The following is a 23,930-nucleotide window of genomic DNA, read 5'->3' as shown; positions in this document are numbered from 1 at the left end:
GGAACAGGGGGTGCAATCTCCACATTATCTCTCCCGGAGCTGAGGATGGTAACCTTGTTTCTTCTTGGTGACTGTATTTTATAGCTGTCTAAAAAGAAATGATGGGCAACCTGGTCTCTAATGACTGTTTTCTTCGGGGCTGCTGCTTAGAGAATAAAATGAGCAGGTATGTTTTGATGGTCCTGCTATATAGGTGCAGGGCTCAACTGAGTGACACCCAATGTCCAGGTTGCTTTGTTTGCAAAAGTATGGTCTGCAATCCCTCCATTTACACATTTACTTCTTCCTTGCCCCTCCTTTCCTATTTCCTTCTTGCTCTCTCTTTCTTCTCCCTCTCTCCTGTCCACACACCAACAATTCATCCACTTATCTTCCTTCAACCGTCTGTCCGTCCATCTATCCATCCATCCATCCATCCATCCATGAATCCACCCATCCACCCATCCATCCATCCATCCATCCATCCATCCACCCACCCACCCATCCATCCACCCATCCATCCACCTATCCATCCATCCTTTCTCATCCCCAGTCCCTCCCTCTGTTCTCTCCTTCTTTACTGTCAGCTCATCTGCCCACACCTCCATGCGTCACCTGCTCGCTCACGTACTGGTTGAGCAAATATGGGGCATCTCCTACAGTCCAGGAATGCTCTAAAAACTGAGGCTAGGTTAGCAAACAGATGAACCCACACATTAGTAGGAGGAAACAGACACCGTGAGACGAAGACAAACAAGTCCACTATACATTTTTGCTTGAAGGTGATAAGTGGCTTGAACATCAAGGCGGAAGAAGACAGTCATGGTAGTGTGCTGGGATCTTAGTGGGGAAAGGTGTTCAGAGTCTACAGGCTAAGCAGCCATGCCCAAGTACCAGACCCAGGAGGGCAACACTCACTTTTAGGAGGAACTGCTCCCGTTCGCTTTTGATCTGCTGCTCCATCTCCTCATAGAGATGCTGGATTTCTTCATCATAAGCTGCGATTTTCCTAGAGGTGACAGAAGAGAAGCTGACTGGGTCCTTCCCAAGATCCACCTACCCTACAGTCATGGTTCCTGGAGATGAGTTCCTGGAGCTGTGGATGGCTGAAGAACGGCCTATGTCAGGCCAGCCCAGGCTTCAGGATCATTCCTTCAAGGCTAACTAATCAGACAAGGCTGAGTGTACAGAGACCAGCCACACCAACTGCAGATGCTAGAAGACATCATGAGCCCTCTCCTGTCTTCCAGACCACTGCAGACCACCCATGCGCTCCACAGGGAAGCTGTCCCAGATCCCTTTCTGGACTCTGCTTCACTCCAGCACTGAGCCTGGCCTCCTGCACTCCCCATCCCTACTCCCCCTGATGCCTCTGCAGCTAGACAGTCTGAAATCACACCCTACAGGGATTCCTTGCTGCTCAGTGGATGCATTCTCTGCTTCTCTACATCAGCCCTGGCACTGTACCAACAGAGGACCCTCGTGCAATTATGAGCTTAAGTCCATGCCGCTCACAAAGATTTCACCTTGACAGTAGCCTGCTGCAAAGGACAGGGCCTCCTGCCATCACAGGCGCAGGGCCACAGATACACAGTAGGAGACAGGTGGCTCTGATTAATGCTTGGTGATGACCATGAGGTGACCTTTTCCTGCTCTGCCTCTGAGCATCCTCTCCCCATTCTGAGAGCCCACGGGACATGGGTAGCGGGATAAGAGCATGTCCCTCTGCCCTGCTTTTTTATCTTTAAATGCAGTTTCGGGGGATGGAACGCAGGTCCTAATGTTCTCAAGGCAAGCAAATCACCAACAGAGCTACCCTCCAGCCCATGGTAACCATATTTTCATAGTTTTTCTCTGGCCATACACTGAGACTTTCTCTCTCTCTCTGGCTCCCACTTCCCAGACTTTCCCTCTCTTGTAAAAGGAACTCCCGCTTTGTGTTCAAGAACCATTTTGAATATATAATGCTCACACATGCACACACACAAATCATCACTTGCCACTCTAAACTCTAGGATGGCAAGCCCACTTTGACCTCCATGGGTGGGTATATATTATTAATGGAGGAAACAGCCCTCATTGCCAGTTCTAGGAAAATACTAAGGAGACATCTGAAGAAAATTTAAAGGTTGGGACCACAATTATTCTCTGAGCCCTCCTCCATCAGTTTACCCTCACATTCCACATCCACTTGGGACTCTGATCTAGTGCCAGGCTTTCTCTACTGCCCCAGGCTTTGCCATGGCCCAATCGCTGCCCTTTCCTCTTCCGGGGGAGAGAGCTTCACCACACGGACATACTAAGCAGAGAGGACGAGCCATTTCGAGCCGGGTCATTCCTGCTCCTCAGAAACCACACATTGGATCCAGACCAGAGAACTGGAATGATGGCAGGGTCATCATCTCAGACTCTGAATTCCAGTTCACAGCTCTCCCCTGAGAGCCAGAAACTTGAAGCGACTGCACAGTGGTTTCAGGGCACGTTTGGCAGAAGACGCCAGTCCCTCCACGTTTCACAGTCCAGGGCTGTCTATGAATCTGCTCAGCATCTGGGAATGTCACGTTTCCTCTGGGCAGAGTAAGGCATTTCTTCTTGGAAATGACAGGTATAAGAGCTTGTTACTTGTTCTCTCAGCTAACCCGTCACAACAGAAAGAAAACCACGGTGGGAAAGTAAGACAAAAAGGACTATATTGTGAAACAGGGACACCTCAAGGTCAGGAATAGACACAGTTCAAAAGAAACACATTCTTTTCTCCAGCCCTGCCTGAATTATCTTTACCCTCTTGAAACAGTCCAGGCACTAGCTGGCAAATAGCATCAAAAAAACTTCAGGCAGCAAAATGTAACTATATAAATACCAGAGAACCAACAAAGTGAGGCGAGAGCAACTTCAAAATTGGTTTGGCTCTGCTAAAGCAATTCTGACTAGAGCCGTGGGTATAAGCTGTTTACCATCTATGCCTAACAGCCATGCCGGGCATTAATTCTATGATACCATTAAATGCGTTATATTAATTTTGCTCAAAGTTTTGCTTGATTAAATTAATATTCTTGATGTTTTTCCATGTTCACTTGACAGTTTGCTTGTCGTGAATTAACTTATTTTACAACCATTATAAGATAAATGAAGTGAAAGCAGACAGTCTCTAACTAGTACCTGATGCTAGCCCTCCTTTGCATAGTACCTGATGCTAGCCCTTCTTTGCATAGTACCCGATGCTAGCTCTTCTTGCTCTACTGCCAAGAAGCCCTGGGACCTCAAGGGGGACCAGTGATGCTGAATCCATTTGGACTACTCTGTGGACTTCAGTCTCCTGGAGACTTCTGCAGACCTAAATAACAGTATGATCTTCCTGGGTCAGAAAGGGGATGGGAACACTGGGCACTATTTTTAATAGGCTATTATTAAGCTTGTTCAAGGGTCAGAGGCCCCTTATTGCAGAACAGGCTTCTCTCCTCGGTGTGACCTTGAACAAGTGCTGTGGTGTTCAAGAAGCTCCTGTCCTAAACATTCTTTCCAGCATTGTCAGGATGGACCAAGGAGAAAGTGAATGCGAAAAGCATCCAGGACCACAATGGCCTAATAAACATATGGGATTACTTATATTTGTAATTAGGATTAGGAACCATGGGACAAACAGAGGAGGGAGTGTTTGTGTTCATGGATGAAAGGGCGGGGTTTGGAAGAGCTCAGAAGCACTGGGAGGTGAAGAAAAGGTTTAGTGGCTAAAAGCTCCCATCAGTAGAGTCCATCAGAGGCTCTGGCTGGGTGTAGCGGGAGCTGCAGAGCTGGAGTGTGTGTATCTGTGGGAGCTCCACAGCGCTTTGATAGACAGACACCCTGCAAAAGATCTGCGCATGCGTGGAGCAGCAGCCCAGCTAGGCATGCCGTGTTCTGCAGTCAAAGAGATGACCCGCGGTGTCTGCTGATTGTGTGTGCCTTTGTTGCTGGGATTTCCACTCTCACTGCAGAACACACAAACACAGACTCTGAAGTGTTCTCTGAGAGGATCCACCCATCTTTCCCGCCCTCACTGATGGACACCTTGTAGGAACTCCTAGGATGCCTGTACTTTCATTTGACCATTCCACGTGGGATTGTAAGTAGTCCTGACCTATGTAGGTCCCACCGGGGGCTCAGACAGCCTCTGTTAAGTTGTGAATACCCACACCTTTACATTAACAATAATACAATAATATAAAAACCTCTTGGGCTCAAGAGATTAATACTGAAAACCTCTAACAATCCACCTTACACTTTGGATATCAAACTCAGATGCTAACAGACTATAGTGAAGAAATACTAGACTCTAATTGAGGAATTCTAGGGTCTGAAGCTTTGTCTCATCCCACTACTTCTTATTGGTATTAAACTTCTTTCCGTGAGATTACAGAGATGGCCTAACAGTTAAGAGCACACCACCAGTATCATATGGTTCACAATAGTCCGTAACTCCAGTTCCAGGTGATCCAATTCCTACCTTCTAGGGTACCTGTGTGAATGTGATGTACATGTGCGTGCACACATGGTGTGGGAGAATTGTCTGTTTCTGTCAATCATGTTTTAAATAAATGCTGATTGGCCAGGCAGGAAGTATAGGCGGGTCAACCAGACAGGAAGTAGAGGCAGGACAATGAGAACAGGAAAATTCTAGGAAGGAGGAAGTCCATTCCTCCCAGTCCTTCCCAGATAATCGAAGAATCAGGATGTGACCTGCTCCACTGAAAGAGGTACTGAGCCATGTGGCTAACATAGATAAGAATAATGGGTTAATATAAGTTATAAGAGTTAATACAAAGCCTGAGCTAATGGGCCAATCAGTTTATATCTAATGTAGACTCTCTGTGTGATTTTTCTTTGGGACTTGCCATCTGTGGGAACTGGGCAGGACAGAAACCCCTACAAGCCCAGCCCTCATGTTATACACACACATAAATAAAAATAATAAACCATTAAAAGATAACCCATGTTGCTATTTACACTGAATATGTCAGAATACTTCCTATGACTGGAGACTGGCCATCTCTCTGAGCAGTTCTGTCCTCTTTGGAATATTCTGAGTCATGGAAATCTGGGTTCCCATGACCATGCCGTTCTACATAAAAGCCCCCCATAAACTTGAGAATAGCTTCAAGTTCAAGGGGGTGCCTTGGTTCAGGCCACACCTTTCTCTCCCTCCCACCTTGCTTCACACAGAATCTCTTTGGTAAGCCTTCCACACTCAGGTTTCTTTCAACAGACTGGATACCCTTCTATCACTGGAGCCCCAAAACAAATGCCCAGTGCGTGAGTGTGATGTGTGCGGAGTGGAGCTTACCACTGCCTCTCTTGTTTTTAAAAAAAACACATGTATCTATTCATGCAGCAGAAAATCTGCGTTAGATTTGCTTGGCAGCCCCATGACAATTGATGGATTTTTGTCAGTTAAAACTTCCACACTCGATGTGATGTTTTCCCCTTAAAGACAAAGCTGTCAAATCCTGGCTCTCCAGCCTCTGCCTCTGTGTTTGGGACACAGGAGAATACCCCAAGTGTCATTCTGTTAGCTGCCCTGTTTACTGGCATTATGTTAATGGATCCCACTTGGCCATCCAGTGTACTCAGTGACCTTCTATGTCTTATTGACATTGCACTTTTAGCTTCTGTTCAGAAAGGGAGTTAAATTATCCATGATACTTGTTTTAATGACTTAGCTTATCTGAGGGTTGTTTTTAATAATTAAATTTGTTTCTTTGATGATGTCATGTATGTATGTAATGCATTCATTACTTTCGCCTCCTCCCTGTTAGCTCTCTCCATGCGGCCATGGGGATTAAAGCCAGGTCTTTGCGTATCCTGCCTAATCTTGCCCAAAACTCCTTACTACCAAGCTATACCCTAACCCGAGAAGAATGTTTTTTTAAGATATGTCAACTTTTTATTTCTTGTCTTATGGTGTTACAGTTAAAGAATCTAGAGTATACTGGGAAAGTGTTTATGGTCTGGAATCTATTAACCTTTTGTCTGTAGCCAAAAACATTATTAATTTTTTATAACGTCCGTGAGAAGAACACATACTCACTTTTTAAGGGATGTGACTCTACACTCACTTCTTCGCTTGTTGCTGGATGATTTGAAAAGCTTCCTTCCTGCCTTTTACTGCTTGCCTTTGGTGTGCCTTTGCCTGACTAATATGTCAAATATGAGCTGTTTGTCAGCTTTGAAGAGTTATTCTTTTTCAATTTAATTTTCTTTATTTTTTTCTGAATGTTTCTTCCTGTATACATTACTGCTGTGTTACTTAATGCATAAAGGTTTATATATTTAGAACTTCAGGAGGTGATGCACTGTGCATTCAGGGGTGTGTGTGTGTGTGTGTGTGTGTGTGTTGCTTGTTTGTTTTGAGGCAGCGTCTTGCTCTGTAGCCCAGGCTGGCCTCACATTCAAGGCAATCCTCCTACTTTAGCCTCTTAGGTGCTGACTCCTCTTTCTGGGTGGAGTTTTAAATTGCTATAAAGTAGACCTTCTTTTATTTATACCTCTGAGCTACCCATAATATGTAGTCATAACTAGCCAACAGCCCTTCTCCTGGCCATTCCTAAGATACTCCCTTCTCCACCTAACTCCCAGTGATGTCTAATTACCCAGTTCTCTGATATCTGCTGATGGTTACTTAAGCTACAGGAGGAGGATGAGACAGAGACGGAGAGGACAGGAAAGCCGGGGGTTGGGCGAGGGGAGGGAGGGGAGGCGGGGGGGGGCAGTAGTTAGTTCTCAGTGAGGCAGAGGAAGTAGTGTGTGTTGAGGCAGCCATCCAGCGTCAGCAGCAGCTGTGAGCACTAACATGTATCTTTCGTCTTAAACCCCCCTGTGATGGCCAGGTAGTGCTGTGGAAGGCACTGAGATAGCTCAGGCCAGAAACCAATTGCTGAGACAGCGCTGCTCACATTGCCGTTCATTAGACCAACACCTCGGAGCCCTGGTTCTCCATTTACCAGTTTTCTGACCGCAGCCAAGTCGCATCAGACCAGTAATCCCCAAGTTTCTACATCTGAAAAGTCAGGATGAAGGTGTGACAGCTAATGAGGTTATGCTGAGGTTGAAGACATTGCCAGCAAAAATACCTAGAACAGGTCGTAGACAGAACGCGGCTAATAAAATTCTAGTTAAAGGAAGTCCCTGGGACCCCCATTTTGAGAGTCACTCCTCCATAGATGCTTTAGACATCAGCCAGGGGTAAGTAGGAATGGGAGGTAGGAATGGAAAGAAACCACACATCAGCTTACGCAGGCTGGAAAAGGACTCACGTGGGAGGGGTAAGCAGCTGAGATGTGGGTGAGAGCTACAGAGGCTCAGAGGCTTGGCTAAAGAGTCAATATAGTTGGCTCAGTGGCTAAAAGCATTGCCTGCTCTTCCAAAGGTCCTGAGTTCAATTCCCAGCAACCACATGGTGGCTCACAACCATCTGTAATGAGGTCTGGTGCCCTCTTCTGGCCTGCAGACATACACACAGACAGAGTATTGTATGCATAATAAATAAATAAATAAATAAATATAAAAAAGAGTCAATATTCAGAGTTCACATAACCTCCGTCGTTACAGCACTGACGAAGCTCTTCTTAACATACTGCTATGGGTAGAATGGTTTAGACTTCAGCTCTCCTCTGCACCCTAGGGGTTTAGACTCTTAGAACACAAAGTCCAAAGTCACTGTGGTGCAAGAGAGGATGGACCAGAAAGAAGTGACCATGTACCAACAAAGAAATCCCACAGTCTCTTCATGGGCTCTGGCCAGCAGTCACTCTGTGACCGTAGAGTCCTGACCAGGAGACATGGAGGGGCTGCCTGTTCTGCTGGCGGGGAAGATGGTAGATTTCCTGGCTGAGCCTAGGAAAGACAGACAGGTGGGGGAATCACTGCTACATACTGATAAGACGCAAGGGCAGTGGCAGCTCTGAGAGAGTGAGTCCCATGGAAGACAGGCTGGAACCCCAGTATTGAGTCAGAGGAGCATCACCTGAGATGTCTGACTCGACAAATATTCCCTCCTGTAGGATTACCGCTGCTGCTGCTGCTGCTGCTGGTGTGTGTGTGTGAATATGAGTGTGTATGTGTATATGTCTGTCAATATCTGTGTGTGTGATAGAGAGTGTGGGTATGTGCATGTGTGTTTTCTGTGTATGAGTATGTATAGCCGTGTGTGAATGAGCATGTATGTGTGTATGTCTTGTGTATCTGTGTGCATGTGTGTGTATCTGTGTGTGTGAGAGAGTGTGGGTATGTCCATGTGTGTTTCTTTGTGTATGTGTATTTGTGTGTATATATTTATGTATATATTTATGTCTGTGTATGTATCTCTGTGTGTATGCATGTGTATTTGTGTGTATATCTGCCTCTGTGTGATAGTAGGCAAATGCGTGTTAAAGGTGGGACACGTGGGATGGAAGGAAGTGGAGAAGCTAGACTTTCGGGTGAGTTCTAGGCTTAGGGCTGACAGACCTTTCTAAGAGCATTCGTAAAAACTCAAAGGTGAGGTGTGGTTAGCAATAACCCACCGTGCCAGCCTCCCATGGGGACTGGGAGACTTAATTAACCTTCACAAAGTGCTTTGCACCTCCAAGATGAAGGTGCTACTGGAAGGAAAGCATTACCGTTCAGTGCTGTGGGGATCCAGCTAGCATTGTGGGGCTCCAGCCAGCAGCTTGGGGCTCCAGCTAGTAGTGTGGGGCTCCAGCTAGTAGTGTGGGGCTCCAGGTAGCAGAGTGGGGCTCCAGTTAGCAGCGTGTGGGCTCCAGCCAGCAGTGTGGGGCTCCAGCTAGCAATGTGCAGGCCCAGCTCCCTGCCACAGATGCTGCAAAACCAGGTCCAAATCCTGCATTCCTGCTCCCTTTCTCCTCAGTCTTTTCTTCAAGGTGCTGGGGATTTGGAGAGGTCTTTGAAGCCAGTCGAGTTTCTTCTAGGCAAGGATGTGCTAACACCATCCAGAGACTAAAGCACTCCTCCCTTTCTAAGGGAAGGCATGGCCGTGACCTTGGAGAGAAGATGTGGTGATTCTCTATATTTTGGTCACGCATCATCATGAACTTAAGCTCCAGGCAGTCTCAGACAGTGAGCCCCTCACCATTGCAGATGGGACAATGTATGAGAAGTATAGACAGCCAGCAAGATGGCTCAGCAGGTAACAACACTAGCTCACAAGCCTGGTGACCTGGGTTCAATCCTGTGAACCCACAGTGGAAACAGAAAAACAGTTCCTGGAAGTTGTCAAGTTGTCTTCTGACTTACACACATGCACACGCACATGCACGTACGCACACACATGCGCACACAACACACATACACACACACACACTGTGGCACACAGCTGCACTTTCTCTCTAACTAAAAATAAAAATAATTTAAAACATTTTCTTAAGGGAGCTCGTGTATTTCCAACCCAAACTGTTTTCGTTTGTATGTGAAGAAAATTACTCAGATCAGGGGAATGAGCAGGTGCGCAGGTAAGGGTCAGAGTGTAAAGAAGATGCTGGCTTTGACTTGAGGGAGGGTACGGAAGGGGCACGATTCCCCCACAGCCCACCGCCTAGTGATGCTTCCACCAAACAGACTCCTGTGTGAAACATTTGCAACTAGGATTGTCAACATTCCCGGATCCCCCTGGAATCTGAGCCAGGGAAAGTGAAGCAAAGGGGGAGGTGTGGGGATCCATTACATTGCCGGGCACTTGAAGGACAGAAGGTGGGAGAGCCTTGAGGCCCTTCCCCATACACCCCGCAATGCACCAACCACCACAGGGTGGGAACCTTCATCTGGAGAAGTCCTGAGGAGGGAAAAAAAAAAGCAGGTTCTGCGGCAGCCAGCTTTGAGTCTGAAGACTCACCACTGCCCCCTACCGTCTTTGTCAGGAAACTGCAGGCTCTGAACAGCAAACAAAAAACCTAGCTAAGGTTTTCACTGTTCTTTGACGTTGGTCTCTGTGCATTAGAGTACAGATGGGTGGAAGGAAAGGTAAAAGTATAGAGAGAGCTGCAAAGGGATAAGAGATTGACAATGGATTTCAACATAGATGGCCTCTTCCTAATTGATTCTACCACCTGTGGAAACCACAGCCACAGCGTGGCTTCACCCCCAGAAGCAAAGCACTTTTCATGGGTCAGGTCTGCAAATTATGACTGTGATATGCAGAGAGCACAATGGGTCATCCATCACCTTTCAACTTGCTCCCTGGGCAGCGTCAACAATGTGTGGCGCCCTCAGATCGCGTTATACCTGTAAAACTCCCGCATTTGATTAAGCCAGGCATCACCAAGCATCCTCTACCTCAGCCAATGCACATGACCAAACTTAGATCATAGCATTTGCGGGCTGGAAATAAAAAAAAAAAACAACTAGCAGTCTCTGAGGAGCATGAAATGACGAGGCTATCTGGAGTCACATGGATTCAGACCGATCTTTATCTGACTGTGTTCTTTGTTTTGGGGGGTTTTTGTTTTGTTTTGTTTTGTTTTGTTTGTTGTTGTTGTTGTTGTTGAATTTTGGTTTGTGGACGCCTTCTGGAAGAACGAACTGGAGTAACTTGTCTCAGTGTGTGGTCTGCATCCTACCTGTTCCATGGCCACCTGGATGCATGGCCATGCCAATTCCCAGGCCCATTGCTGAGACCTACGTGTTTAGTCCCCCTGGGAGACGGCTTTAGGGCTCTGTGGCATGTCCTCTGCTGATTCCAAAACACATGAACATGTGGGAGCCACCACCAAGGCCTTCCAGAAGGCAGTGTGCACCGGTGGCATGGAAGGGCCACCTGCCATGTACAAAACATGTTGTCATTCTCTTAGGAGTCAAAGCCGGGAGCATGATGGCTTCCCTCCCCTGCTTCTAGAGCTCCGCGCCAGGGAGAACAGTGATGCAGGGATAGGTGCTGGCTGCTTTGGTGGCGGGCTTGTCCTACTGCGTAAGGCCCTTCCTGAAGTTTGAGGGGGCCACTCAGGGCTTTAGATGTACAAGGTGAACTAGGGAACCAGGCCATGGAATTATGGGGATAAGCCTGAGTTAGATTGGCAGATCAGCCTTGCTGGCCTCCGATTCAGGAAGCTTTAGGCCCTTTCCAGGCAAAATACGATATAGTCTCAGCCTGATTAAAAATAAAAAAAAAAAAAAAACATAGACTTAAACTCTTTCCCACAGTCAAGTGACCTAGACTCCCCGAAGTAGAATCCTGACATCCTCGGGACTCAGAAGATCCCTCAGTCCATGAAGCTCCACACAGCTTCACTGTTTATCCGCTTTAGAGGCTGCTAGCTTCTTTTGGTTTCCAGAAAAAGGGGAGTGCTGAGAACCCTTTCCATGGCCAAGAACTTCCCAATTCTGGCAGCCAGAAATTCTTCCACATGTTTAACAACCTATAGCTCTTGCTATGGTGTGGATGTGAAATGTCCCCACCGGCTCATGAAACCTTGGTCCCTTGGTAGCATTGTAGGCCCTTTAGGAGGTGAGACCTTGGTAGAAGTAGATGGCTAGGAGGTGAGCCTTAGGGGTGCAGCCTTACTTGCTACAGTGTTGGCTCTTTCTCTTCCTCCATGCCCCCCACACGTGAGTACCCACACCTCTGTGTGTCTGTGTGTTTCCTGGTCTCCCGAGATGAGAATAAGCCACTGGACACTTACAAAGCCATTCTCAGCCATTCCTTCCCAATGACCGACTACATCCTCCAGCCATGAGTCCAGATCAGTCCTCCCTCCCCACGCCACCTGCTTCTCACCAGGTAACTAGTGCACCCCTTATGCTGGAATGCAGTTTCCCCAGTTTCTGGGAATGAGAAAGACGGCAGCCAAGGTATCGTGGCACGCTTACATCCTCAGGGGAAAGCAAGGCCCGGAGGGAGCAGTTCTTACTGAACACTGGACAGAGGCTGTGAGCTCTCACCCAGGCTCTTGCATTTCGCCCAGCCTCCTGGGGCTGATGTTCCTTCCCAATGGACACGCAAACAGGATAGATGGTTGCTTCCAGATAGGTCTCCTCCTATTTCAACCATATCCATGGCAACAAGGGTAGGCAGGCCCTGATTCTTTCTGACAACACCCTGGCACACTCTGTGGTTGGTCTCTGATATCAATGCTTTCCTGAGCATCCCCTCTTCCAGGGGCAGCATCCTCTCCCTCCTACAAACTGGATGTGAGGAGGAAAAGACACTTTCCATTCACCGTACCAAAGCTGCACCCCAAGGTTTCCATTCCGGCCTGCGGAGCTGAGGATAGAGCTGAGAACAGGGAACGCGTGCCTCAATCAACCAGAGGGAGGCCAGACCCAGACTGCCCCAGGAGTCAGCCCCATTTTCTTCGGGCCCCATAGGAGGAAGAAGCAAGCTGTGAGCCCTGCGAAGAGAAGCAGGAACCTCCTGCACCTCTGCCCATACTGCCCCAAGCTCTAGTCGGGGTTTCCTTGTCAACACTGAGCAGGCTTTTTTCAAATCTGCCTGGTCAGAGTGACCATTCGCTCCTCAGGGGTGGTGACTAACTCAGAGCCTGGCATAGAAGATGTGGTAATGAAATGCTACCCACTGGTAACATAAGTGTCAGTCGGTCTGGCATTGGGACTGGGGTGGGGGAGGGGACGGGACACAGCAGCCATGACTTGCTTCTGTCACTTCCAGCCTCTGTGACAGGCGATCATTTCAGATGGAATTGAAATGTCACACCTGTCCCGAGCTGGAGTCAGGCAGAGCTGGACTCTGGCAGCTCAGCAGGACTCAGGGTTCTTAGGAGGCTCTGGTTCCATCTTGCCTTAGGAAGCGCTTCTCTTTTCTGAGCCTACCTCATTCTCCGAACCCTGAACACATCCTCCTCTAACAGGCTGGGAGCTTGAAGCCTCACCTTGTGTCCCTTTCAGAGACCATTTAAGTCCACACCCTATTTCCGGTTTCTTGTTTCTTTCCTGAGCTGCCAAGGTTACGAATCACAAGGTGCTTTACAAACCATCTGGCCCACTGCCAAGATGTGAGCAAATTTTTTAATAGAATAAACGAGACTTTTATAAGTCTCTAATAGAAAATCTCACTGTCTCATGAAACACAAGCAGGAGCTATCTTACAAAACTTGGCTTTCAGTCGTGCATACAAAATAAAGTAAAGACTGCAAAGAAAACTGCATTTCTTCTTTCTGGCTGGTCATAACCACAAAAGGTCCGAAAAACTCTCAACCCATTCACACATGTTGTCAACAAAATAGCCCACGCATGGAGAGGTAAAGCAAGTAACTCCTAGTCACACAGCTTGTAAGTGTCCAGACCTGGGCAAGAACTCCAGCTCTTCCTCTGTCCCGCATGGGTCTTCTACTCCCTACTACCTGAGACTCTCTGGTCCTGAAGCCAGAGAGTCCCCCAGGGTGAAACCGGCAGATAGCACAGAGCCCCTCCTGCCATCACCCTCCAAGCCTGGGAACTGGCCACAATCAGCCTCAGCCAGCAGGACTATTAGACAGAGGATGGCTATGACGGGAATGAGATGGATTTGAACACATGGCCAAGAGTGCTCTTGACTTTCATCTCAAGAATGTTAAAAGCAATTACTAAATTAGGGCCTGAGTACTTCCTGCGGCCACTCTGAGAGGCTCTGCAGCACGGCAGGGGTTGCCTCTCAGGAGTGGGAGCAGCAGAGAAGGCCTCTCTGTGAGAGCAGGGGCCAGGCAGGCCAGCTGCCCTCAATTCAGGAAACAATTGCTCTCCTTCGAGAACAAAATGACCACCTCCCTGTATGAGAGGGGCCTCCTGTCTTCACTATGGCTCCACTCAACCAAGCCCTCAGTGCTGCTGGGGTCAGGAAGGAAACTAATTCATTCCCCCTGACTTTCCAGATGTGCAAACAGAGGTTCAAAGAGGACAAGAGCCAGCTAGCTGCCAAGCCCTGCAAGAATTGCTTCAGATGTCCTGGCTGCCAGCCCCTTCCTCTCAGGCATACACGCAAAGCTCGTGGACATCACGTCAATGTATGGCCTAGCGATGCCACATTGGGAATACGCTTCACCTAGGATTATGCCAAAGCTCAACCTCTCTCTTTCAGCCAGACGAATTCCCAAACTGACCGAGATACAGCAAACAACAGTTATTACTCCTTTGACATTCACAGTGTTCAAATACAAGTGTGATCTCATTGGCACATCCGGCTCTGTGAGATGGAGACTGCTGCCACGTCTGTCTTACAGGTAAGGAAGACCTGGTCAGTCATCCTCACCAAACTCAGACCATAAAACCCAATATGGACAAGTTCAACAGAATCGCCACATGTGGGCTGCTCATGCATGCTTCAGCAAAAATAATAACAGTGGATAGTCCCTAGCAAATGGGATGATGCACATAAAATATTTAGAAAGGCTTCCAACAAACAGAAGGTGCTTACTAAGGGTGAGCTGGGACTGGAAAGCAGATAGACCATTCTGGCAATAGCACTTTGACCCTCCTTGGGAGACAGTGACAAATAAACACTCTATAACGAGCCCAAAGGAAGAAAGGCACACCCCACCTGGGCCGAGATGGGCACCTACTTTCTGAGGGTATACTCCAGTTCAGTCTTCTGCTCATTGGCTTCCTGGAGCTGAGCAAAGATCGTGGTGAGGAGGTCTTCGAAGTTGGCCAGCAGGTGAGGTTCATCCTTCTTCAGCTGCAGCCACAGTTGCCTGACGTCACTTTCACTGTGAGGGAAGGAGACACCGCAACCAGGGAGTGGGTAAGGGAGGGTCTCTGGGAAGTATGGGGACTCCCGACAGGGGAATGAACAGCTGGAAACACACCCACATCGCCTTAGAAATAGCAACAGTGAGAGTTGATGGCACAGTGTTCGCTACACACTGCCTCCCTCCAGCCTCACTATGACCTGGGAGACAGGAGGGGCATGCTCGGACCATGGTGCAATGGGTGCAATGATAGATCCAGGCTCATGCCAGGCAGCCTGCCTCCTCCTGTGCTGCTCTCTCACTGCGACACTTCCTTCCTCTGTGAGGGTCATGATGGACTGACCACACTGAGCATGCACGGCAATGTCCTGGCCAGCATCGCAAGAGTGAGAGGACACTGGAGGTAGTTGGGTAGAGTCAGCACAGAGAGCCGGAGAGGGGCCGTCGCCCCTGGGAAGGATGTCCTCACTGCTGAGAGGCGGACGTGCTGTCTTATGGGTGGTAGAATGTAATTATCCCAGTTAGGGAAGGAGGCGAATACACAGCATCCCACTGGGGTCTGGTGGCACTGGGAGAGATTGGCAGGGGAAAGGATGGGGAAGAGACAGTCTGAAGGAGGCGGAGACACAGACAGACAAGTGGAAAGTCAGACTCTGCGGTGTGCAGGGAAGAGGTGCGGAGTCACAGGTCACGAGAATCACCCGCAATCAGGCGGGTGGCTGACAGTCCCTGCCCTCTGATGCAGGGCACCCTTTGCAAGGGGAGCAGACCTAAGGCCTGCAATGATGGCAGTAGACAACGGGAAGTGAGGACAGTGGAGAGTGTGGGAGAGAGGTAAGCAGGAATGGACAGGGCCCAGCATAGACTTACTCTTCCAAAACCTTCTGGGCTCCAAGTCTATCCATCAGCATCTGGAACTGTGCTTCCTCATCGTGGTCCATGCCTTCCACATCCTCACCTCTAGACTGATATACCTTCTCCATCTGCTTGTCACCTTCCTCCTCACTTTGGGTATTTTGACTGAAGAAGAAGTGACCTGGGAGAGTAGAGTGCAAGGACTTGAAGCTGATATCCTCAGCTCAGGGAGGACTTGGCTTCCTCTTTTCCCGAAATCCATGCAACGATTGCCCTGGAGAGCAGAAGGGGGTCCCTCAATAGCAAAGATCCATAGGGCACCACATCTAGAGATTGTTCCCTCTGATCTTCCATTTGCATTCTGACAGAGATGCCAGAGCCTGGAGACAGCGCCTGGGAAGTAGGCTGGCTCCTCCGCTGATCTCCAAAAGTCAGGGGGAGAGCATGTGTCTCTGAAGGATGTAGTTCAGGGGTAGAACATTTGCCTAGCATAACCAAGGTCCTGGGTTCAATCCTAAGTACTACCACCAAAGAAGAAGAAAAGCATGTCTTTTCCTGTAGCCACATTAAGCAGTAAGGTCGTTCCCCATCACTCCCCAGAGGTCTGCCTTGCCATCCCCACCATCAGCACCACCACACACATATAGGCAGCTCTCTCTATAGTCATGATGGCTGGCATGACAGCAGTGTGTCCCATCCTCTCAAGTCAATGAAAAGCTCCTGGAGATCAGAAAAAGCACCTGATGTGTTTAGGGAAATTGCATGGCCCTTTGCAGGAGGCAGAGAGGTGGAGAAACTGGCCTACTGGTTCATCTCATCTGGAGGCAGGATCTGAATTCTTTATCATGCTCCCAGACCTTAGTTCTCTTTCCTGCTGGTGACCTTGAGAATAACTATGCTATTCAAACCTAGAAACTTCTGAGAGCCCCCACCTTTCAGCTGGACTTAGGCTGAGCTATCCTGTTGTCACACACGTTTGCTGCTTGTTTTGTCTATCAAGGCAGGAAAGATGGGGGAGAAAATCTGGCACAGCTTCCTGCTGATGCCATACCTGCCTGAGATCCCATGTGGGGACCATGGCAATGACCGTCGATGGGCACAGAGGTTGCCATGGTATGAACAGCCAAGGTGGGCATGTACAAAGAACCCCATAATCTACTCCCCTCAACCTCTGGCTCTGCACCCCCCAAAGAAAGAGCTGAAAAGCTCCAGAGGCAGAGTCTAAAAGAGGTGGAGGGAGCGGGAATATATGTTACACAGCTACAGAAAGGCTGCCAGCCCTGGGTGCCCATCAGCCAGCAGAACTTACTGAATCCAGTGGTGAACTCCTCTGGGGTTAGAAAGCCATTGCCGTCAGCATCCAGGGCATCAAACACGTGCTCCAGCTCTTCCAGACTTAGGGGTAGCTCCTGATGTAGCCTCTGAAAGCAATCGAGACCACAGTAGTCAGCATGCTGATTGCCATGGCGGCCCAGAGCATGGTTCAAGCCTGCAAAAGTCTCAAACATTATCCTCCCTTCCATATTAATGAAGAGAGCTTCTGTTGGGTGCCAACCAAGGCACCAGACAATTTTCCATATGATTTATTATAAAGAAAACTATGTATCTATTAGCATTTAATTCTCTTGATACCCCTTTTCATTATTCCCATTTTAAAGATGAAGTTTAAAGGTGAATTGCTAACCCTAGGGTCATACAGTCGAGAAATCAAATCCAGGTCTGCCTTCGAAGCCGGCACTCTGAGCAGTGCCGAGGACCAATGCTGTACAGGACTGGATAGGTAGCTCTAGGTAGATTCCTAGAGGATGTGGTGTTCTGAAGGAAAGTGAAACCACAGTTGGGAAGCCAGAGACACAACACCCGGCACCTGGAAACCACTCAATCCAAGCGGGGGAGGGGGGTAGACCTGGCGGCACAGGCCTGTAATCCTAGCTACTCCAGAGGTTAGGAGGTTGAGACAGGAGGATGCCAAGTTCAAGGACAGCCTGGATAACTTGGCAAGACTGTGTTTCAAAATCAAAGGTAAGAAACTGGCTGAGGATGTAGGCCTGGACAAGGCCCTCGATTTGACCCTCAGCACATAAACAAACAAACAAATAAATAAATGGAAAGGACAGGGAGAGGCCCATGGAGCCACTGTGTGAATCCTGGTCTTTTCCTCTGGGTACTGTAAGCCCCGGTCTCTGGCCTCCATCTTTGAAGGCCCCATCTCTGTGCCCACCAAGCCTGCCAAAATCTTGACCACTCCCTCATTAACCACTCCTTCAGTGTGTTTAAACTGCTTCCCAGGAAAGTTTTCTTGTGGCTGCCCCCCACCCCTGTGGTTGAGTTAGTAGCTTCCGGGTTTCCCCTCTGGGCCACCTGAGAGCGCAGGAATCTCATTAAACCTGGATATTTTTTAACTTGGCTTGTTGTGATTTGGCTTGGTCGGGATTTTTGCGTCAGCAGAGAGCTTGCATTAGGAAAATTCCTAACAGGTACCCCCTTTCCAGAGTCATGCTACCTCCCACATTGTGTGGGTCTTCCTTGGTAGGGGGCCTTCTGCCCCAGGACCCCAGCGCTACTCTTCTAAGTAGTTGTGGACTTATTTGGTTCTTTGCCTCTGAAAATGCTGGATAAGCCCCCTCCAAACTTCAAGTGACCCCACACACACACACACACACACACACACACACACGGTGTCCCACTCTGATTTGAATGTGAAATGTCCCCCACAAGTTTGTGGGATTGAATGCTTAGTCCCTCAGCCAATGGTGTTCCAGGAGGCTGTGGATCCGTCTGGTGGAGGTAGGTCAATGGGGAGGGCCTTGGAGATTCAGAGCCTGTACCCACTGACAACCCGGGGAATGAGGCAGCTGAGCTGATGACACTTCCCTCTGGCGTCTGTCGGTCTGGTGTGAAATGGCCCCAGGCCAAAGCAAGCATCCTCCTCTACCTAACGACCCATCTCCAAGTGAGGAGTCTCAAGGGACTTCGTTACCTCTCATCTGGCCCTCCTTCTCCTCAGGAATCCAAGGGCCAGCTGCACAAACGCCTCCTGTGCCAGTGACTGACAGCCTTAGCCGGCATGCACAGGGCTTTGGAGGAGGGAAAGCGGACGCACACGTGGACAGTTAGAGTCGGCAGGTGTGACAGCCCATGACCCACCTGGAGGGGGTGCTTGGCTCACAGTCTTTTAGCTGCTGAGCCATAAAGCATCATTTGGCGGGTCTGTGCATTAACGGTGGCATTTGGTACACATTACCAAGTGGGAAGAGAGGCTAACGGGAAAGCCATTTCGAAGAACTGAATTAAATCTGAATGGGGTTTTTCAAGAAAGGAAGGAGATGGAAAGTGTCTGCAAGGGCTCTAGAAACTCAACAGCACAGCAGATATCAGCAGTTCATAAACCAGCGGTGGAAGACCCACAGGGAAGAATTCAGGGTTGCAGAGTGTTGGATTAGCAAGTAGGAGGCTTGTTGGCTCCTTCGGAAATGAAAGACAGTCCCTGGAGGTAGGCTGAAACTTCCCCAACTCCCATCACAGCTGGATCCCAAAACTTTCTTTGGGATTCAATTTCCTCCCTACCTAGAGAGCTTCTGGTTCCTGGGCCTGGCAGAAAATTGATGGCTTCCATTATACTTAGCTGGAAAGAATCAGGAAGGACATCCAAGATTAGCAGACCCTCAAGTGGCTTTTCACTCTTTGAACCTGTCTGTGCGCACGTGAACGCACAGGTGCCATATTAAATTTGCAGATAGTGTGACCCAGGGAGGGGTCTTCAGACTCAGGCCCAGCCACCTTCCTCAAGCACGTGGCTACACAGTTTTACCCTTGTTCAAGTGGTACTCGCATTGGAGAGGAAGCTGGAGGAGAGCCATCTTTAAGGCCAGAAGTGCACACGCTGCACCTTCTTCCTTTGGGTAGCCCCAGCAGTCTGAGCAGAGCTGTTTCCTGCCTGTGGCATGCAGAGCTCGGCTATTCTGAGCACCATCGGGAGAGCTGAGGCTGTATCAGCCTCTGCCCCATGACAAACTGCGATGTGCTTGGATTTAATAGAGTAGGTTGGTTGGTACCATATGGGCCTGCAGTGGGCCATTTCATTCTCAGGAGCTGTTGAAGGGACAAGAGGACAGGGAACAAGGTAGGAGCATCCTATGCACAACACTCCTAACGCTAAACCTGCAATTGCTCAGTTTTGTATGGTCAATGAAGTAAGAATGGCGTTTACATTTTTAAGTGGCTGGAGGGGGAAAAAGGAAGTCCTGGTGACACAAAAGGAATTATATAAAAGTTAAAGGTCAAAAATGACCTTTTTATTTTCAGTACTGGGCCTTGAACCCATGACCTTTGAGGTACTAGGTAAGTGCTCTAATATTTAACTACATCCCCATATGTTTTTAATTTTATTTTTGAGAAAAGATCTCACAGAGTCACCCACTTGCTCTGAACCCACAGTCCTGCCTCCACCTCCTAAGCAGCTGGGTGTACAGGCGTGTGCCACCACACCCCATCTATGTAGGTTTATGGTACTGGAGATTAAACTTGGGGCTTCATCAGCGGCAGCTAGACAAGCACTCTACCAGCTGAGCCACATCCTCGGACTCCTGTGGTATAGTAAATCCATCACGTGACTACCACCAGGTCCAATAGCCTCGGGGTGGAGTCGGGGAAGGAAAACAGCCCAACAGCAGGTAAGGGCTTTTGACTGAACAGAGACCAGGTTTCCCCGCACAGTACACACTGGCAGCGGGTCCAGAGCTAAGACCTTTTCTGGAAAGAATTCTGGCAGGGATCTCATGTGAAGCTCGAGGTGCAGACCCCACTCACCTGCATGTCCGTCCTGGCGATGAAGCCCTTACCCTCGGCGTCACATGTCTGGAAGAATTCCTGTGCCTTCCTCCGCATGACACTCTGGACTGGCATCTGCTCCTCCACCTCCAACCTCTCTGCGCGGTCCATCTGCTCCAGGCAGGCTCCACGTTCCTGCCACCCATGGCCTGACATCTGGGAGCTGGAGTCTGCCCTCCCCTTGGGGGTGGCCATCAGACCTGTGGATTTCCTTGTGGATTTTCAGAACCTGAGCAGCAGAGATGGGGAAAAGAAGGGTGTGACTAGGGTGGGACAAGACAAAAGAAGAGCAGGGAGGGAGAGAAACTGTGTCCGGAGCTGGTCACTGGCGTGTGCTGGCATCTCTTAGCAACCAGCTGTTAATTACCGGGCTCAGGACCAGTGTGGTTTGCAGGGATCGCTGATAGATCAGCAAGTCTGTCAAATGAGAGAAGGGAAGGAATGAATGGAGACTGAGAGGAGATGGGCTAGAGGGTGCCCTTTATGCTCCAAATTTAAATAGCCACACAACACGGAAGGAGATGAATGGACACACAAACTGTAGTGTGTATGTGAACACAACAGTAGCTACCCTGCACAAACAGGGAGTGGATACATTTCAAACTGATCACACAAACACAAGAAGCCAAGGACTGATATGTGCCACGTGGTCCTGTTAACATAAGTTCGTTTCCAGTTGTCCAAGTTTACTATTGCATTTGGTGACATTTATGGGAAATGGAAACAACCATGACAGAAAGGCGATACAGAGTGAGGAGGGATGAGAAGGAGGCGATCTGGGATACGGATGGATATGATCCCTGTCATCATTTCCCGAGTGTGGCATGTGAAGCCACAGTAGACTCACAGATCTACTAACTTATTCGTTGATCCATACCGGCCTCTCAGCATCCCTGACGGATTGCTTCAGATTCCTCACTCTGCTCAAACATCTGCAAGTGCTCCAGCTCCTTACACAAAATAGATTGTATTTACACATAACTTATGCATAGCCTGCCGTATAGTTTATTTGTTTATTTAGAAACAGGCCCTCACGGTGTAACCCAAGCTGACCCCCTATTTGTGATCCTCATGCCTCCATCTTCCATGCACTGGGGTCACAGATATGCATCACTGCACCTGTCTCCTACCACATGCCATCCAGAGAAAGTGTATAATGTCTGCTACAGTGTAAGCGCTGTGCACACAGTTCTCACGCTATATAGTCTAGAGAAAACAGCTTACACCTGCTCAGTGCACACCCATGGTTAGCTGGATGTAGAGCCTCCACAAAGGGAAGACTGGCTACATTCATGCATACACACACCATACACATGTATGTATGTATGTACATATGTGTGTATATGCACACAAATCTATGTCAAAATTTATCAGGCTACAGACTTCAAAGTCATGCAGCTTACTGTATGTCAATAACCCAATGAGTGTATTGAGAAGGAGGAGGAAGATAATCACTTGTTGTTGTGTTGGAGCCACTACCACTTTTCTGTCTACCCAGGCCTAAACACTATAGCCTAGTCTAATAGCATATGTATATGAATATATAATTTTATGTTTAAGGCTGTTTTGTCTCCATGTGTGTTCTGTACATCACATGTGTGCAGTGCTCATAAAGGCCAGAAGAGGGCATTAGATTCCCCTAGTCCTGAAGTTACAGATGGTTGTGAGCTGGCATGTGGGTGCTGGGAATGGAACCTGGGTCCTCGGGTAGAGTAGCTGGTTCTCTGGACCACTAGCCACTGGTATATTGTATTTAACCCAGAACCCTGATTTTTTCCTTGGATATTCAATTCTGTCAAGGAGAAAAATAGCTAAAATTAAGCAATTTCCCCGTGGAAACTTCCAGACTGTGCAGGGAGCTAAGCAAACCCTACACCAGTGGTTCTCAACCTATCTAATTCTGTGTCATTATAAGTTCCTCATGTTGGGGTGACTCCTAGTCATGAAATTATTTTGTTGCTACTTCCTAACTGCAAATTCTGCTACTGTTGTGAATTGTAATGAATCTCTGACATGCAAGGTATTTAATATTCAAACCCAAGGTTGAGATTGCTACCTAAGCACATAGAAGAAGAGCAGAGCTCCTGAGGACCCTGGATTGACTTGAAATCTTTGCACAGCTTGTGTGGGTTTTCCAAGGGCAGTGGGGGACAAAATAGTGCAAGCAAAACTGCTTCCATCTCCAAGTAAAGTGGAATCCCTGTCCTGGGCTCAGCTATCTCCCACCTGAGAATGCCCAAGGAAGCCTTAGCCTTGGGGATAGACAGGATTCCTGCCTTCAAGATTTGCTGTTAGAGAGGCTGGTGAGATGGCTCAGTGGGTAGATGCACTTGCCATGCAAGTCTGGTGAGCCCAGTTCAATCCCCAGGACCCAGGTAAAGGTAGAAGCGGAGAAATGACTCCATAAACCTGCCCTCTGACCTTTACACTCGTATGCTAACACTTGTACACACACGTGCATACACAATAGTAATGTATTTTCATTTTTTACTTCTATTTTTCACTAGCTCAAAAGACATTACAGTCACAAAAAAGGCAGGCTAAGTTCCACCCCCTCCCTCCCTCCCTCCCTCCCTCCCTCCCTCTCTCCCTCCCTCCCTCCTTTCCTCTCTCCCTCCCTCCCTCTTTTCTCCTGACCAAACCCAGGACCATGTCATGCTAAGCACACCCTATCACTGAGATCCATCTCCCAATTGAACACACTTTGTTCCTGCCTGTGGCTGAGTTTCTAAACCACTCTTTTCCTCTGGGACAATTCCATAAAACACTTTACATGCAGATGCAAATTATCCATTCTTCAAATATTCCTAGGAAGACTTCCCAGTTAGCCAGAGTAATTCCAGCAGCTTGAGTGTGCAGTCAGAAAGTTTGTAGATCAAACCTAGATCCCTCCTGAGGGTTTAAAGGGAATTTCCCCCTTAATCTGGACTTCAGCTGCTACTTCTCTCCCCACTTCACCTGCTGCCGACTTGAAGGCGGCCACTAAGTCACACAGATTCCCCTTGAATCCCTTCTGCAGCAAGCAGTTAGGAGATCAAAGTCCCAAAGTGTCCCTGGGAGCCATTCAAATCTATCCAGGTTTCAGTGGTAAGAGAACCCCTGTGTAGTGGGACCCTAAGTTCACAATGACTCGCTCAGAGTGAGCGGGGCTGAAAGTAGACAGTTCTCGCCAAACAACAAAGGGCGAAAGGACCTTCACACTTGAGCTTCTGGGAGGTGGCACAGCAGAATGGGAAAAGCCAAGTTGCCCAGCTTCAAATCCTGCCTCCGTCACTGCCTAGCTGTGTAACACTAAAAGAGTTAGGTGACATCTTCAGGATTCCTTTTCCCATCTGTAAAATGCAGGAGACAGGGCAGGCAGAGCTGGGAATAAACATTTTCATCAAGAGAGAAGAGATTTGCTACATGCAGGGTAGCATTTGTTTGGGGGATTTGACAAGCTGATCTCTTTCCCATAATAAAACAGCATCTTCCTCAGCTGTCCTTGGGCAGACTACCTTTTATCATTGCCACTATTGTTATTGGGGTATTATCATTACCACTATTACAACTATTGTTGTTGTTGAAATCCAGCTAGCTTCCTTCACCTCGTTATATTTCAGCAAGCCAAATATATATATA

At 48.4% G+C, this 23,930-nt stretch overlaps 1 protein-coding gene across 5 annotated transcripts in view; it reads right to left on the bottom strand.

The window, feature by feature from the left end:
* Positions 1-23,930, bottom strand: part of Cracr2a (calcium release activated channel regulator 2A) — a 113,066-nt gene that overhangs the window by 50,471 nt on the left and 38,665 nt on the right. For all 5 annotated transcript variants that reach the window (XM_050122005.1, XM_050122003.1, XM_050122006.1 and 2 more), the window contains 5 exons: positions 20,289-20,538; positions 16,789-16,900; positions 15,495-15,660; positions 14,496-14,642; positions 898-988 (listed from right to left, as the gene is read on the bottom strand). In XM_050122005.1, the coding sequence (XP_049977962.1) occupies positions 898-988; positions 14,496-14,642; positions 15,495-15,660; positions 16,789-16,900; positions 20,289-20,504 (732 nt within the window). In that variant the 5' untranslated portion in view covers positions 20,505-20,538. The remainder of the gene's footprint in view (positions 1-897; positions 989-14,495; positions 14,643-15,494; positions 15,661-16,788; positions 16,901-20,288; positions 20,539-23,930) is intronic.

Source organism: Alexandromys fortis, unplaced genomic scaffold (genome assembly GCF_014885135.2).
Source record: "Alexandromys fortis isolate MF-2015 unplaced genomic scaffold, M_Fortis_MF-2015_v1.1 scaffold_208, whole genome shotgun sequence".
In the NCBI taxonomy this organism is placed as follows: Eukaryota; Metazoa; Chordata; class Mammalia; order Rodentia; family Cricetidae; genus Alexandromys; species Alexandromys fortis.
The sequence above is the reverse complement of the archived record's forward strand: the minus strand, read 5'-3'. Positions and strand labels throughout refer to the sequence as shown.